Raw genomic sequence first — 16,948 nt, 5'->3', positions numbered from 1 at the left:
TTAAATTTTACTGTAATTATAAAGGTGATGTATCGATAGATGAGTCAAGTAATGAATCCATTTCCCTTCCTTACAGTCTTCTGTTCCTTCTACTGCTTTTGCAGAACTCGAGATATAATGTGCTTAGAGTGATCAAGGAGGGGAAGCAATTGTCCTGCTTAATCTGTACCTGTTTAGCTTTCCATCAGCACATTTCTACCCTGTCCTGAACCAAAGGTCCAAAGCACAGAAGGTGTGGAAGACACATTGTTTTCAGATTTGAAGGAGGGGGAAGAACAGAAATCCTAGGGCTTTTCTTTTATGTTTTATCCTCTCCCACATTACCACAGTGGTTGCTCATAATGAACTCCTTTTTGTTGTTGTTGTTTTTTCTTTTTTTAAAAGCATTTTAAAATTAGGCTACACTATATAGTTATATAGAACAGGGTTTTGTTGCTACAGTTCCCCACATACTTATAGTAGATTCCAGCCAGTCTCTTCTTGGTGTTTTTCTTTTATTGTTGTTGTTGTTGTTTCCTTCTTTTTAACAAAGTCTTTGTTACATAAGTTAGGTAATGAGTAAATTTGTTTTTAAACACTCTTACCCTATCCCTCATTTTCTCCCACTTACCCCTCCCTTCTCCCTTCCTGCCTCAGTTTTAAGTTCATTTCCAACATAGTATCAAATGAGTATCAATGTTGCATTCATTCATCCTTCCTTCTACTGTTTCTGTGATTCCCTTTCCCTTCCACAGGTACAATAAACTTATATAAGACACAAGGTACAGACTTGGTGTTTTTCTTATTTGGTTCTCTTAGGCTTGATCTCAGACAGTGGAACTAGCAATTATGCTAGCTCACTGTTCTTAGTGGAGACCAAACAGGAAAACCATTCCTCTGTATTTGTAGATCACCCATAAAGTCTTAGATATGACACTTCTCAAACACCTCTTCCTACATGGGACTGTTTTGTCCCCTATATTTGTCATTTTTGTTCATGGCACCCCCAATATCCAATCACATAAGCCAAAGCTATGTCTTATCAAACCTGTGAGTTGGGTAGAGATGATAGAAAATATTAGGGAGCATAGCACAAAGTATATGTATTTTTTTTGCTTTGTGGAACTTCTCTCTCACACACACACGTACACGCACATTTATATTCACAAATGCTCATAGGTCAGGTTAGAATTTTTTGCATTACTGGTAATTAAACTCAGGGCCCTTGCCTCAGTAGGCAAGAACTATAGCATTTGAGCCATGCCTCCAGGATTTTCTTTTATTGCTTTTGTTTTTATTCAGATAGCATCTCATACTTTTGCCTGTAAAAGCCTCTGACCATGATTCTTCTAGGGCCAAGCTAGGTAGGAGGATCAAGGTTCAGGGCAAGCCCAAGCAAAAACATGAGACCCTATCACACAAAAAAACTAAAACAAGAAGGGCTAAGTATATGAGTCAAATGGTAGAGTGCCTGCCTAGCAAGCATAAGGTCCTTAGCTCAAACCCTCAAAATTAAAAATAGAATGTATATCAGAGAAAACATACACATTAGAAAACTGGAATAGTACATTTTGTGTATGCTGTGCAAATACTGTACCACTGAACTACCCCTTGCTTGTGATAGTATATTCTTAGATTAGGATTGATATATAGGATTTGATAGACACTTGCTAGAATAATTGTTTTTAAAAATTGGTTTCAATAGGGAGGGAAGGGATAGTGGGAAAACAAAAAAAAAAAGGTTTTAGTTGGGTGCTGGTGGCTCATACCTGTAATCCTAAGTACTCAGAAGGATGAAGATCAAGGTTCAAAGCCTGACGAAGTAGTTAAATCAGAGAGACTCTTAACCCTCATTACGCAGCAAAATGCCAGAACTGGAGCTGTGGCTCAAATAGTAGACTGCCACTTAGGATTGAAAAGGTCAAGAAAATATGAAGTCCTGAATTCAAGTCCTAGTACCAGTGCTTGCTCTCTCTCTCTCTCTCTTTCTCTCTCTCTCTCCCTCTTCCTTTCCCTCTCCCTCCCCACCTCTCTCACACAAACACACACACTTACTTGATCTATGCATATAAATGTTTTGATTGTGTAGATTCTAAATAGGCCAAAAGCCATTGATTATGGCAATGATTATGTTGTTATCTCCTGGGTTAGCCATGGTAAAATTTAAACCATAGTGCCATGCAGACTAGCTGTGTATGCCCATAAATATAGTTCAATAACAGAGAGAGAAGAAAGAGAGACAGAGAGACTTGAAACAAAAGTAACCAGCCCAGAAGACCATATGGACATAGTAACGTTGAGCAAAGAGAATTTATTGCCAGCTAGGCTGACAAGACCAGTTCTTTCATGGGAGAGAGGGAGAAATGGTACCTGTCTTTGTTCAGGGACATTTTTATACAGGGGACTAGGGGCGGGAAGTACTCTGCCTGCTGCTAGTGGACACTGAAAATAGCTCATAAGCAGGGCAGAATTCTGGTCTGGGTAGAGTGCAAGAGCCCCTGGGAGCAAGCATTCTCTTTTCTTTGTGAAGGGCAGGGTGGAGTTCATGTCTGGGCAGAGATCATTCCACTGATGCAGCTGGGGGAAGGCCTAGGATGGAGACTGTCAAGCCCAAAATGGAGGAGAACATACTAACATTACCCTCCCCACCTTTGTTGTTTAATAGGTACAGGTTCTGGGCCGGGAGTATGGGCAGAGGTCGTTTCTTCTGGAGCTACTTCCCGCTGTAAAGGGGTGAAGTGGGAGTCCCTGATTTGTTCCTAGGATACCCTCTTAGGAACATTTGGTTGACAGTCTGATTGGTGAAGATCCTCATCTTTCCCATAAGAATGTTTAGCAGGTACCTAGTAGGCAAGGCACAATTAGTAAAAGGCAAAAAATTGCTGTTAGCAGGCTCAAGAGAGACATAAACCAGGAAGTAATCCATCCAAATAGGTTCCATCCTCCCTTATCCTATTGAATCTTTTTTGTTGTTGTTGTTGGTCATGGGGCCTGAACACTGGGCCTGGGCGTTGTCCCTCAGCTCTTCACCTCAAGGCTAGCACTCTACCACTTGAGCCACAGTGCCACGTCTGGCTTTTTCTGCTTATGTGGTGCTGAGGAATCAAACCCAGGGCCTCATGCATGCAAGGCAAGCACTCTACCACTGACCCACCTTCCCAGCCCCTGTTGAATCTTTTTTGCAAGCTTTCTAAGATGTTTGATTTCCTCTAGGATGGTATAGCTGTTATCTGTCAGATTAAAACAGCACATGTCCTTTATCTCCTCACACCTCTACTGGTGTAGTAAGAGTAAATAATTGATGGCATCACAGTTGTCCAGAATGGCTTGTCTATGCTATTCTTGGTACAGTGCAATGGCAGAAGAGGTGTAGTTAATAGATTTTTACATTATACATGCCAGGCACATGACACCTTTATAGGCTCCGACTACCAATCCCAGTATCCCCACCAGAGAAAAAGTGAGGGCATAATATTCTGCTTCAGATAACAAGTGTAGCTCATCAACGCAGGATTCCTCCAATGTCTGTTGGGTCTGGTGAGGCCCAAAAATTTTCCTCTGGGGTAGTACAATGGCCAAATGACTTAAACAGCAATGAGAATTATGGGACAGACTGACACTGGATGTAAGTAAAGATCTTTTACAAGTGAAGAACCAGCCAGTTGGCAGGGAAATGTGGCTTATGTATCAAATGGGTTCATAATTAGCACAAGTTAAATCACCCCTTTTTATTTGCTTACATTTGTAAGTACAATTTTGAATTTGACCACAGATGGGTGTTTTCTGGGATTATAATCTGGGGGGGGTAATATAACATCATTGCCTCTGGGGCCTTTATATATGATGGTGTTCCCCAGCTATAAGAATCAGCATAAGTAAGGGTTTATTAATTTGGCTGGAGGAGAAAAGAGTTAAATTTTGTGTATCTAATTTGGGTTTGCATACTGGGAGTAAGCAAGACCCAAGCACATGTCCTAATTTTGATTCCTGTTTTAGACAAAAGTTAGAGCTGTTAGTAATTTGAGCTAGGAACAGCCAGATATTGTAATGCATGTGGTCCTGTAAAGATTCTGGGGAGGATCCTTCATGTTGTACTACATAAGTGCTTAAGGGAAGCAAGCAAAAAACTATAGTCCAGTACAGGAAAGAATTCACAGATATTGTAGGAAACTCCCTTGTAGAAATCACAAGAAGAGATAGAAGGAGATGGAGAGGATATGGTATCCCAGGCTCACCAATATCCAATGAGACCAGGGCTAGACTCGTGGAGACACCATTCTTAGAGCCACACCCAGGAAAGAAACTATACAATACTATTACTATACCAGAGTTGACCAAGGCTGTGACTGTTATGAAGATGGTACTTGTCTAGAGTGGGGTCTCTTGTGAACTGCATAGGTATTTCCACAGCCTCAGTTTTCTACTATAATGAGAGCTATAGTTGCCAGAGGAACTGGACACTCAAGCCACACTTCCAGCACAGGCTTTTTGCTGGTTAATTAAAGATGAAGTCTCTTGGACTTTCTTTACTAGAATGGCTCTAAATTATCAAGTGTCAGCCTGCTGAGTAGCTGGTAGTGCAAGCCACCAGCAGTGACTTTTTTGAAACATAATTTAGACAAACTTTGTGGTGGATATGTCCTTGAATTTTGAATAGTTCCCTTTTCTTTCCCCTCCTCCTTTGTGCCTTCTGTTTATTGGGAGAAAAACAAAACCTCCTGGTTATTTTCTTATTATGTTACAAAGTCAATAAGATTAAGAACTTCCATTTTAGCCTTGAGAACTGTTCCTAGCACCTACAGATGCATCGTTGAATTTTGCTGATTAATGTTAATAATACTCAAGGTCTGTGTTTTGTCCTTGCAGGTTGACCTGAAAGACTACATGTTCAGTGGGCTGAAGAATGAAACAGTAGGTCGTTTACCTGGAAAGGTGGCAGGACAACAATTTATCATTCAAGACTGTGAGAACTGTAAAATCTATATTTTTGATCACAGTGCTACAGTTACCATTGATGACTGTACTAGCTGTGTCATTTTTCTGGGGCCAGTGAAAACCAGTGTGTTTTTCCGGAATTGCAGAGATTGTAGGTGCCTGTTAGCCTGCCAACAATTTCGTGTGCGAGACTGCAGAAAGCTGGAAGTCTTTCTGTGCTGTGCTACTCAACCTATCATCGAGTCTTCCACAAACATCAAGTTTGGCTGTTTTCAGTGGTATTACCCTGAATTAGCTTTCCAGTTTAAAGATGCAGGGCTGAGTATCTTCAATAACACATGGAGTAACATTCATGACTTTACCCCTGTGGCAGGAGAGCTCAACTGGAGCCTTCTTCCAGAAAATGCCAAGATCCAGGACTTTGTTCCTGTCCCTACAACGGAAGAGTTCAAAGCTATTCGAGTTTCCACAGAAGCCAATAGAAGCATCGTTCCAATATCCCGGGGTCAGAGACAGAAGAACAGTGATGAATCATGTTTGGTGGTGTTATTTGCTGGGGATTATACTATTGCAAATGCCAGGAAATTAATTGATGAGGTAAGGAGAGAGAGGAGAGAAACAGATATGGAACTGACTAGAAACATGACATTCTAGAAAGCACTTATTCTTTGCAAATTGCCTGGTAGAAATATTTGTAACTCTCTGTCTCCTCACCCACAAGACTTATCTGGAAGCAGGATGCTTGGGCTTTAAAATACTTAACCAAAGAAGCCTTTGAAACATAGAATTCCATTCAGTAAGCATTTATTAACTAGCGGCTATGTGCAAGTTATTCTTAATATATTTCGGTGATGATGCATATTTGTTTCCCACATATTTGTGTGTGTGTGTGTGTGTGTGTGTGTGTGTGCGTGTGTGCGCGTGCTAGTCCTGGGACTTGAACACTGGGCCTAGATGGTGTCCCTTAGCTTTTTCTGCTCAAGGCTGGCATTCTACCACTTGAGTCACTGACCTATTTTCAGCTTTTTGCTGGATAAGTGGAGATAAAGGTCTAATAGAGTTGTCTGCCCCAGCTGGCTTTAAACCAGGATCATCAGACCTCAGCCTGCTGAGTAGCTAAGATTACAGGCCTGAGCAACCACTGCCCACCTTTGTTTACCTTGCAGATAGCTTATAATCAATTGCATCTTGGCAATAATGAAAAACAATATTGCTAGAAATAGAGACACATAGACAAAATTCTCTTCCCTTTAAGACTTTTCATTCTCTATAAGGAAGTATTTACAGAGGAGCTCACAACAACATCACTAGATAGTAAAGCACAGCTTTTTATAATAATTTACCAGAAAAATGTCTTTGGCATTTTAACTGCTTAAAGGATAGGAACTGAATGCAAGATACAGCTTTTGAAGAAGTTATGGCTGTGTGAGCATTGTCCCCACTAGGCAATTTACTTTCTATTTTCATGTTGCTGTGGACCAGAGATTGCAACAAAAGAATGAGTTAGTCAAGATGGGAAAAGTTATGTGGCTATGAGTAACAGCTCTTAGGGAGCACCAGTTCTCTGGGTAGCAACTTCTGCCTGAAAAATTATCCATCCTGGCTCCACGAGCATCAGTTCCTTTATAGGTGGGTGTTTTGGTCAGAGTCTGCAGTAGGACATCTTGGCTACTTATTAACCAGGATTTCTTCAGAAAAAAATCTTTTTAAAGTTAAAATCAAGCTCCCAGAAGTAGTAAATGGAAAACGTATCCAGTTCCTTTTCATGGGATTTAAATTTTATTTAGTTAGTTTATCTGTTTTTGCAGTATTAGGGGTTGAACACTTGTTAAATAAGTGCTATACCCCTTAAGCCACACTTCTTATTCATTTTTACTTATTTTTTGGCTAAGATCATATTTTTTGCTGTGGCTGGCCTGGGCTAAGAGCCTCCTATTTGTATGTCCTTCATAGCTAGGATGACAAGTACACACCACCATTGGTTGAAGTGGAAGTTCTGCTAACTTCTTGCCCTGGACGGCCTTGAAACTCAAATGTCTTGATCTCTGCCCCTCAAGTAGCTTGGATTATAGGTATGAGCCACCTTACCTGGCTTGAAGGGACTTTAAAAAAATTGGGCCAGGTGCTAGTGACTCACACCTGTAATCCTAGCTACTCAGGAGGATGAGATCTAAAGATTGTGGTTCAAAGCCAGCTCAAGCAGAAGAATCCATGAAACTCTTGTCTTTATTTAATAGCAAAAAGCCAGAAGTAGAGCTGTGGCTCAAGTGGTAGAGTGCTAGACTTGAGCAAAAAAGCCCAAAGACAGTGCCCAGGCAAAGAGTTCCAACCCTAGAACTCTGGCACACACACACACACACACACACACACACACACACACACACACACACACAGTTGGGACATCTTAAAGATTTGAGGAAAAAAACTAAAAATGGCTACATTTTTATAGCTATGCGTCTACCGTAGAGAAATCTCCACATCTGACATCTACAAAACAAAAATTAAAGACTTTGGGTATTTTCTTTTATGATTATGCCACTCTCATAATACCTTGCCATGAAAACTCTGGCAAAATATACAAAAATGAATTTCTGGCCCTTGAACTATATAATGAGACGATAGTTCAATAACTGAGAGATAAATATTTTCATTATACAGGGTAGGGAGCTTTTTTTTTGTTTTGTTTTTTGTTTTTTTTTTGGTCAGTCATGGAGCATGAACTCTGGGCTTGGGCGCTGTCCCTGAGCTCTTCAGCTCAAAGTGAGCGCTCTAGTAGTTAAGCCACAGTGTCACTTCTATTTCTGGTGGTTAATTGGAAATAGAGTCTCATGGACTTTCCTGTCAGGGCTGAACTGCAATCCTCAGATCTCAGCCTCATGTGTAGCTGGGATTAAGGCGTGAGCCACTAGTACCCAGCTGGGAGTTTTTCTTTTTAAATCTACATATTTTCAAAAAGATTTCAGGAGATTAAACTCTTTTCTGGTAGATAATTAAGAATGGACATAAAAATATTTAACATGGTTAATGAAAAAGAAGCATGAAGTCAGTTTCCCTTTATGGGCCATCAGACACTCTTCATTTGACCTTTGACATGTAATAGGTTAAAATAAACACCCCACAGCAATAATAGTAACAGTAAACACAATAGTGTCTACTATATGTCAGTCACTGTTATAAGAATTTAAATGTTGAAAACAACTCCATGATCTATGTGCCATTTGCAGAGAAAAAAATAACACAGAGAATAATTAGCTCATAAAGTGTTAGTAGGCTTGTAAACAGCAGAGTGCAGACTCATACCCAGGCAGGTCTTCTGTGTCCTCCTGTCTTGACCTTGAACATGGGGCCCTCATGCTGTCTTGATGATGAAGGAATAGCCAGAGAAGCCTGGTGGAAATGTGCTGTAAAACACACAGAGTCGTCAGGGCTTTTCAGCCCAGGGACTCTGGCTAAAGGTAGTCCTCTAATTCTGCAAGCACACAATTAAGGTGTAAAAAAAACTGGAGAGGCAAATGTTAGGCAAATGTGCAAGTATCAAAACATATGGAAAGATAAAAAGACATATCTAAAAGAGATTACATATTATTTGAAATGAAGTGTTAGTTTCCAGTGAAATATGTACAGAAACTAGCTAATTCGCAGATTGAAAAAAATAAAATTTGAGTTTCTCATATTATACCATCATAATGTTAAGTTTAGGACAGTTTTCAGGCCAAATGTGATTGCAAATTCTGGTTTGGTTAAATCCCATTTCACTTCTTTTTTTGGTGCTGTTTTTTGGGCTTGAACTCAGGGCCTTATACTCTTGTTTCTATTGTTTCTTTCATTCAAGGTTGGAACTCTACCACTTGAATTACATCTCTGGCTTTATGCTGGTAAATTGGAGATAAGAGTCACATGGGCTTTTCTTCTTGGGCTAAAATCTTCTTGGGCTAAAATCTTCAGATTTTAGGCTCTTACTGAGTAGCAGATTTCAGGTGTGAGCCATTGGCATCTGGGTTCATTTCACTTTTTATGTAAATTATCATATCATATTTTTTAGTAGAAAGTATAAAACTTGAGAGGGTAGAAACTCTAGAAATAGTGGTTAAAGCAAAAAGCGGATTTCATAGCGAGTTAAGAGAACTTACTAACTAGACATTTGGTTTTCTCACACCAAAGTCAGTTTTCTTATTTGCTCTTATATTTAGCACAGATGTATTCAGAATAGAGTAAAAGTAGCTTGAATTATTTGAGTATATTTCATAAATGAAGCTCATTAATTACCTGGGTCTTTAAAAGGAGGAACATTTTCATGAGAAGGACTCTTCAAATATGTAGGGCAAAATATTGAAGTAGATATTGTGTCATAGTTTGTGGTTTATTTTAGGTATTGTGAAGCAACCATAATTTTGTCATTTTGTGTATGTGAATAGCAAATAATGAGCTTTTCCCTATTTTCTCCTCCTGTCCCAGCCTATAAGTTACATAGTTTATTTTTTGACATAGTGTATATTGAATATCATGACTGCATTTGTTCCTCCTTCCTCCCTCCACTCTTGGTGTCCCCCTTTTGCCCATCTCTAAAAAGATTAACAAAAACAAACAACAACACCACCACCAACAAAAAACACCATGTTTCCATTTCCTGGAATTTATTTTGGTAAGTAATATTTTAGAAGTCCAGGTGAGTTATGCCTTTGAGTTCCTCCCCTAAGTATATCTTTCTTTAGTCTGTAATTGCATATGGCTCTGTATAAATTGTCATGACTAAGCCGGGCGCCGGTGGCTCACACCTGTAATCCTAGCTACTCAGGAGGCTGAGATCTGAGGATCGAGGTTCAAAAACAGCCCAGGCAGGAAAGTTCGTGAGACTCTTATCTCCAATAAACTGCTAGAACACCGGAAGTGGTTCTGTGGCTCAAGCGGTAGAGCGCTCGCCTTGAGCTGAAGAGCACAAGGACAGCGCCCAAGCCCAGAGTTCAAGCCCCAGGACAAAAAAAAAAACCAAACAAAAAATATTGTCATGACTAGGTGTGTTTTAGATCTAGCTTCCACATATGAAAGAAACCATGCACTGTTTATCCGCTGAGCTTGGTTTACCTCACTTACCATGATTTGTTCTAGGTCCACCCATTTCCCTGCAAATGACAAATATTATTCTTTCTAATAGATGAGTAAAATTCCATTGTGTATATGTATCACATATTTTTTGATCCACTCATCTATTGTAGGGCATCTGGGCTCTTTCCATAACTTGGCTATTGTGAATAGTGCAGCAATGAACATGGTAGTGCAAGTGTCTTTACTGTATCTTGGCTTGTGATGTTCTGGGTAGAGGCCTAAGAGTGATAAGGCTGGATCGTAGGGAAGTTGTACGTTAAGTTTTTTGAGGCAACTCCAAACCACAATTTACAGTGGTTGTACTAGTTTATATTCCCACCAACAGTACAATAGCATTCTTTTTTCCTGACATCTCTGGCAACATTTGTTATTGTTCAAATTCTTGATGTTGGCCAATCTAACTGGGGTAAGATGAGATCTCAATGTTGTTTTGATTTATGATTCTTTTATGACCAGGAATGCTAAACACTCCCTTATGTGTTTGCCATTCTAAATAAGAATAAATTTAAATTTTGTAGTCTGCAATCAGACTGAGTTGAAATCATAACTCTGTTACTTAATGATCACTCTGCCTTAAACATTTTATCTGTACAATGAGAGTAGTAATAGTACCTATCTTGTGTGAAAGGTACATTTACCACACATGATACATAGTAAATGCTCCATGAATGTGACCTATCATTGCTGTGCTGTACCATACAAATTTGTATTATGCTCTTCCCTTTATTGGTGCCAGCTTTGGGACTTGAACTCAGGGCCTGAGCAGTGTCCCTTAGCACTTTTTGCTCAACACTAGCATTCTACCACCTGAACCACAGCTTCTCTTCCATCTTTTTTGCTGGTTAATTGGAGTTGAGTCTCATGGACTTTTGTGCCCAAGCTAGCTTTGAGCCTTGACCCTCAGATCTCAACCTCTTGAGTAGGATTGTGATAGGCATGAGCCATGGGTGCCCAGTTTATATTGTGCCTTTTAAGATTTACATTATCAGCCTGGCACGGGTGGCTCAAGCCTCTATTCCTAGCTACTCAGAAAGGCTGAGACCTAGAGGATCGGAATTCAAAGCCATGCCAAGCAGAAAAGTCTCCCAGACTCCATCTCCAATTAACCAGCTAAATGTGGGACTAGAGGCCTGGCTCAAGATTAACATTATTATGTAATATTTTCCATTCTCTGTGACATCTGTTATTTTAATAAACTGTGATGAATATAATGAACTTAGTATTTCATCATGTAAATGTACCATCATTTATTTAATCATACTGGTATCATTAGACATTTACATTATCACCAAAATAAAGCTTCCATCTGGTTGTTTCATTGAAAACATTTGTTATGTGATAAATTAAGGAATAATTCACATTTATTTGATCTTTTTGAGACAAGGTCTTCCTATGTAGCCCAGGCAGGCCTGGAACTTGTGATCCTCCTGTCTTAGATTTGTGAATGCTAGGACTGTAGGCATATATGTATCACTATGCCCAGGTCTATTTGGCTCAAGCTGAGCAGGAAACACTGGTAGGGGGAGCGTTCTGGGGCTTGAACTCAGGGCCTGGGCCTATCCCTGAGCTTTTATGCTGAAAGCTTGTTCTCTACTACTTGAGCCACATCTCCACTTCTGGCAGTTTGGCACTTAATTGGATATAAGAATCTCATGCAGCCAGGCGCTGGTGGCTCATGCCTGTAATCCTAGCTACTCAGGAGGCTGAGATCTGAGGATCGTGGTTAAAGCCAGCCCGGGCAGGAAAGTCTGTGAGACTCTTGTCTCCAATAAACCACTTGAAAACGCTGGCGCTGTGGCTCAAGTGATAGAACGCTCGCCTTGAGCTGAAGAGTGCAGGGTCAGCGCCCAAGCCCCATGACTGACCAAAAAAAAAAAAAAAAAAGAAGAAGAAGAATCTCATGATTTTCCTGAGTAGGCTGGCTTTGAACTGCAATCTTCAGATCTCATCCTCCTAAGTAGCTTAGCTAGGATTATGGGCATGAGTCACCATTGCACAGCCTTATGGAACTAATTCTTAACCAGAAGCACCCAACTCGAAGAATTTTGTGTTTGTGAGAATGTGTTACAGTCAATGACCTGAATTAGAATCAGAGCTAAATAAAACTCAGAGTGCTATGTTGAATTTTGTACAGAAAAGTGATTAGCAGGAGTCTTCCTATTGCTTTTGTTGCTCATTTTGAAATCTCAATGAAATTTTATTTTCTACAGATGGTTGGTAAAGGCTTTTCCCTAGTTCAAACAAAGGAAGTGACTATGAAGCCTGAGGATGCTCAAAGGGTTTTTCAAGAGAAAGCTTCTGATTTCCTCCCTCTTCTGAACAAAGGTACCTTCTGGGTGATTGGTTTACTTCTATGGTTATTTCTCAATTAAATTCTATCTTTACTATTTCTTTATATCATTTGTTCCATTACTGGTTAAAATGTCAAATTTTCACATCATTCAAGAAGCCATATAGAACCATCTAGAAATTAGGCCTTAATTATTTTCCTGTTCTATATTCTAGAAGTCACCTGCCATTATTATGTGTTCTATTAGTTTTGATTCTTTTTAATTTTATGTCATTCCCAAGGTTTGAACTCAGCGCCTGGATGTTGTCCCTGAGCTTTTTCTGGTCAAGGCTGGCACTCTACCACTTATGCCACAGCTCCATTTTGGGATTTTTGTTGGCTAATTGGAGATAAGAATCTCAAAGACTTTCCTGACCAGGCTGGCATTAACTTTAATACTCAGGTAGATCTCAGCCTCCTGAGTAACTAGGATTATAGGCGTGATCAACCAGATTGGTTTATGCAGAATAATAAGCAGGCTTTTGAATAGATACCCTAGCAGGAGTTGGTCCTTGTCTGAAGGTAGCTATCACTCATTTTAAGGCAGAATTTCTCAATCATGACACGACTGACTTTTTAAGTCAGATAATTTGTTGTTATGGGTGCACTTGAGAATGTTGGATAGCATTTCTGACCAGTTGCTCCACTGGTAGTTTCCAGTTATTGCCAGGCATTTCCTACAGGGCAAAATTACTCCCAGTTGCAAACGATGTTCTAAGAGTGGACTTAACTTTTTGAAAAATTCACTTTTTTTTATTGTGAAAATACTGTACAGAGGGGTTACAATTACATGGGCAAGGTAATGAATACATTTCTTTTTTTTTTCTTTTTTTCTTTTTTTTTTTTTGGGTCCAGTCGTGGGGCCTGAACTCTGGGTCTGGGTGCTGTCCCTCAGCTCTTCAGCTCAAGGCTAGCACTCCACCACTTGTGCCACAGTGCCACTTCCGGCTTTTTTCTTTTTGCTTATGTGGTGCTGAGGAATGGAACCCAGGGCCTCATGCATGCAAGGCAATCGCTCTACCACTGAGCCACCTCCCCAGCCCCAATGAGTATATTTCTTATCAAGCATTGTTGCTTCCTCCTTTGTTTCCCCTTCCCATCCCTTCCCATCTCCTGCCTCCCCTCCTTCTCCCCCCCCCCCCCCCCCCCCCCCCCGGCCAAAGTTGTAAAGTTCGTTTTTTGACATAATGACTTGTACATCTCATTGTTGCAATAGGTCCACCTGTATCCCTATTTAAACAATTTGTTTTTTCCCTTCTATTAAGTGAAATAAGCCAGGACCAAAGAAACATAAGTCCCATGGTTTCCCTTATTTGCAATAACTAGTATATGTCTGAGACAAGCAGAAAAGGTCAGATAAGTTGATGTTAGGTGAAATGAACCCCAAGATAAGGATTCAAATGGTTTTTTCTTTCTTGCTATTGTTTCTAACTTATTTATAAAATTTCACTTTTATCACAGCTTGCACCTGACTTTCTAAATGTTTCCTCTAAGGTAAACTAGTCAAAGTTATTTACTTTTTCTTAATGAAGCCAGTGGATTGCTTAGTAAGAGAACCCATTCCAAACCTGACTGACTAGTTCATCTAGGGTGCTTCTTAAGCATAAATTTCTAAGACCTCTCCTCAAAAGAATGGTTCAAAAAGTGTTATGATTGCTGGATACCAGTGGCTTATGTTTGTAATCCTAGTTACTCAGGAGGCCGAGATCTGAGGATAACAGTTTGAAGCCAGCATAAGCAAGAAAGCCCATGAAAATCTTCTCTTCAATTATCCACCCAAAAGTCAGAAGTGGAGCTGTGGCTCAAGAGGTTGGGCAGTAGCCTTGGGAGAAAAAAGGTCAATGACATCACCCAGGCCCCTGAGTTCAAGTCCTAAGAGACCAACATACACACAAACATACACATGAGTGAACCTACTTCTATGCCCCCAGGACTAGCACAAAAATGAAAATGTGCTCTTACAGCTAGCATTTTCAATAGTTTCCCAGCTGGGAAATTAGGTTTTATTGGAGCATGCCTATACTCATTCTTTTACCTGTTATATTTTGCTGCTTTGGGCTACAGCAGCAGAGTTGATTAGTTGTTGATTAGTGACAGACATTGTATAACCCACAAACCTAAAATATTTCCATTTTGCCCTTTACAAAGTATATTGGCCTTTGATTTAGCTAAAAATATTTAACGGGCTCTGTGGTGGGGGAGGTACCTGCAGGAACTAGTTGGGCCAACCCCTCGGTAAATGAGGATGAATATGGTCTAAGTAGTTTGTGTTTATGAAAATAGAACAGTGAAATTGCTTTAAGAAGAGAGTAGGAGTGTGTAATGGAGAGTGAAGAAGAAAGACTAGAATACATTTGTACATGTGTGAAAATGTCACAGCATAACTCTCCTCCATTACACAACTAATATGTTAATGAAAAGATAAATATATAAAATAAAATACGTGTGAACATGAGGGTGCACACTTGTAATTCTAGCATGTGGGTAATGGAGGCAGGATAATCTAAAGTTTGTGGTCAGCATAGGCTACATAGAGAGTCTGAGGTCAACCTGGCTATAAAAAGACCCTGTTTAAAAGAATAAATGCATCCTCAACATTGTGATTTTTCAAAATTTAGAATTATCCTCATTGTAGTCTAAATTGATATACTTTTACAATTATTTTGTATATTCTTTGGTTGAAGAATTGTTAGGTCACTTATCAGAAGTTTATCATATTCTAGTCAAAGAATATAATCTAAGTTATATGCATAGATAATTTTTTCAAGACTTTCTTCTCTTTCTCTTTTTCTTTCTTTTGTTGGCAGTACCAGGGCTTGAACCCATTCTTGCACTTCTACTCAGTATTTTTGTTCACAGCTGGCATTTTGCTCACAGGTGGCACTTTACCACTTGGGCCACATCACTAGCCTAGCTTTTTGTGGTATTAACTGGAGATAACAGTCTTAAAATTTTTTCTGTCCAGGCTGGCTTAAAATTGCAGTTCTCATTCTCACACCTGTAATTCATATTCAAAATTATATTTGAATACAAAATAAAAAATTAGTATTCACACATTGATGTGTATTTGTTAATTGATGGGAAAGGAGCCAAAAATACTTCTGTTTAGAGGACAAAAAAAGCGTAATAGAAACTACCTTTAAGACACACTCAAGACAAACACTTTGAGACAGGCCTGACTTAGGTGCCTGACCTGGTTGGCTCAGCTCCATTGTCGCTGGTCCAGAATTTGGCTGGTAAGTAGGGGACTTGGAAGCCAGACTGGATGGCCGGACCTACTTCTGCTGATGTGGATTGCTTTAGATTTTGCTATTTTTTCAACTATTCTTTTTATTGCTAAATGAATACAGATTCCTTGAGTTTCATAGAGAAATGAAAACTAGAGATGCCAGACTATTTACAGCACTGTAAAAATATGTCATTAATCCAAACAGTAGCCTTAAAGTCCCTTCTCCTGGGATAGTAATCTGCTTGTTTGTGATTATAGTAGGAAGAAGGAGCCAAGGTGATGTATCCAGTCTGTCTTCCTTCCCCTCCCTTTTTCTCTATATTCCTTGCCCCCAAAATAAAGCTGCTGCCTATTCTTCAGGGAGAATACAAAGATTACTATTAGAAGATATTCATGTTCATGCTAAGAAAAGACTTCTTGATTTTGTTTCTAGGTCCTGTGATTGCCTTGGAGTTTAATGGAGATGGTGCTGTGGAAGAATGCCACCATATTGTAAATGAAACATTCAATGGGACAAAGGTATAAGATTATATCATTGTACCTTGATCTCACCTTTCACTTACTCTTTTTTTCCTCACCATCAACTTGCATTTTTATCTCTGCTGTATCCTTTACTTAACCTAGCACATCATGATATTAAAACATTTGTAAACTTGGGGCTGGGAAGGTGGCTCAGTGGTAGAGTGCTTGCCTTGCATGCATGAGGCCCTGGGTTTCGATTCCTCAGCACCACATAAGCAAAAAGAAAAAAGCCGGAAGTGGCACTATGGCTCAAGTGGTAGAGCACTAGCTAGCCTTGAGCTGAAGAGCTGAGGGACAGTGCCCAGGGCCAGAATTCAGGCCTCACGACCGGACCCCCCCCCCAAAAAAAATAAACATTTGGGAACTAAGCTATGGTTTTTCCTTGCCAAATGGAAAATGTGTAATTGTTTAAAAATAATTAGGAGTCCTCCCCCATGGTATAACCCATGTTTTCACTATATTTCATGTAGATCAAATTTGGGGAGGGGAAGGGAAAAAAATCATTTAAATAGGGATACAGGTTGACCCATTGTAACATTGAAATGTACAAGACACTATGTTGAAAAACGAACTTTACAATTAGGCGGGGATGGGGGTGTGTGAGGGTGGGGGTGGTAAGCATAGTTGTGGAGATGGGAGGGAAGGGATGGTAGGGGAAAAACAAAGGAGGAGGCAACAATGCTTGATAGGAGATGTACTCATTACCTTGTTCATGTAACTGTAACCCCTCTGTACAGTATTTTTACAATAAAAAACTAATTTAAAAATAGGAGGGGCTGGGAAGATGACTCAGTGGTAGAGTGCTTGCCTCGAATGCATGAGGCCCTGGGTTCAATTCCTTAGCACCACAT

At 39.8% G+C, this 16,948-nt stretch overlaps 1 protein-coding gene across 2 annotated transcripts in view; it reads left to right on the top strand.

The window, feature by feature from the left end:
* Rp2 (RP2 activator of ARL3 GTPase) overlaps positions 1-16,948 on the top strand; it is a 41,392-nt gene that overhangs the window by 17,405 nt on the left and 7,039 nt on the right. For both annotated transcript variants that reach the window (XM_042684466.1, XM_042684465.1), the window contains exons 2-4: positions 4,846-5,511; positions 12,228-12,342; positions 16,009-16,094. In XM_042684466.1, coding sequence (XP_042540400.1) covers positions 4,846-5,511; positions 12,228-12,342; positions 16,009-16,094 — 867 coding nt within the window. The remainder of the gene's footprint in view (positions 1-4,845; positions 5,512-12,227; positions 12,343-16,008; positions 16,095-16,948) is intronic.

Source organism: Dipodomys spectabilis, unplaced genomic scaffold (assembly GCF_019054845.1).
Source record: "Dipodomys spectabilis isolate Male_0828 unplaced genomic scaffold, ASM1905484v1 ptg000087l, whole genome shotgun sequence".
NCBI lineage: Eukaryota > Metazoa > Chordata > Mammalia > Rodentia > Heteromyidae > Dipodomys > Dipodomys spectabilis.
Note: the sequence above shows the minus strand (reverse complement) of the source record. Positions and strands in the feature narration are given on the sequence as shown.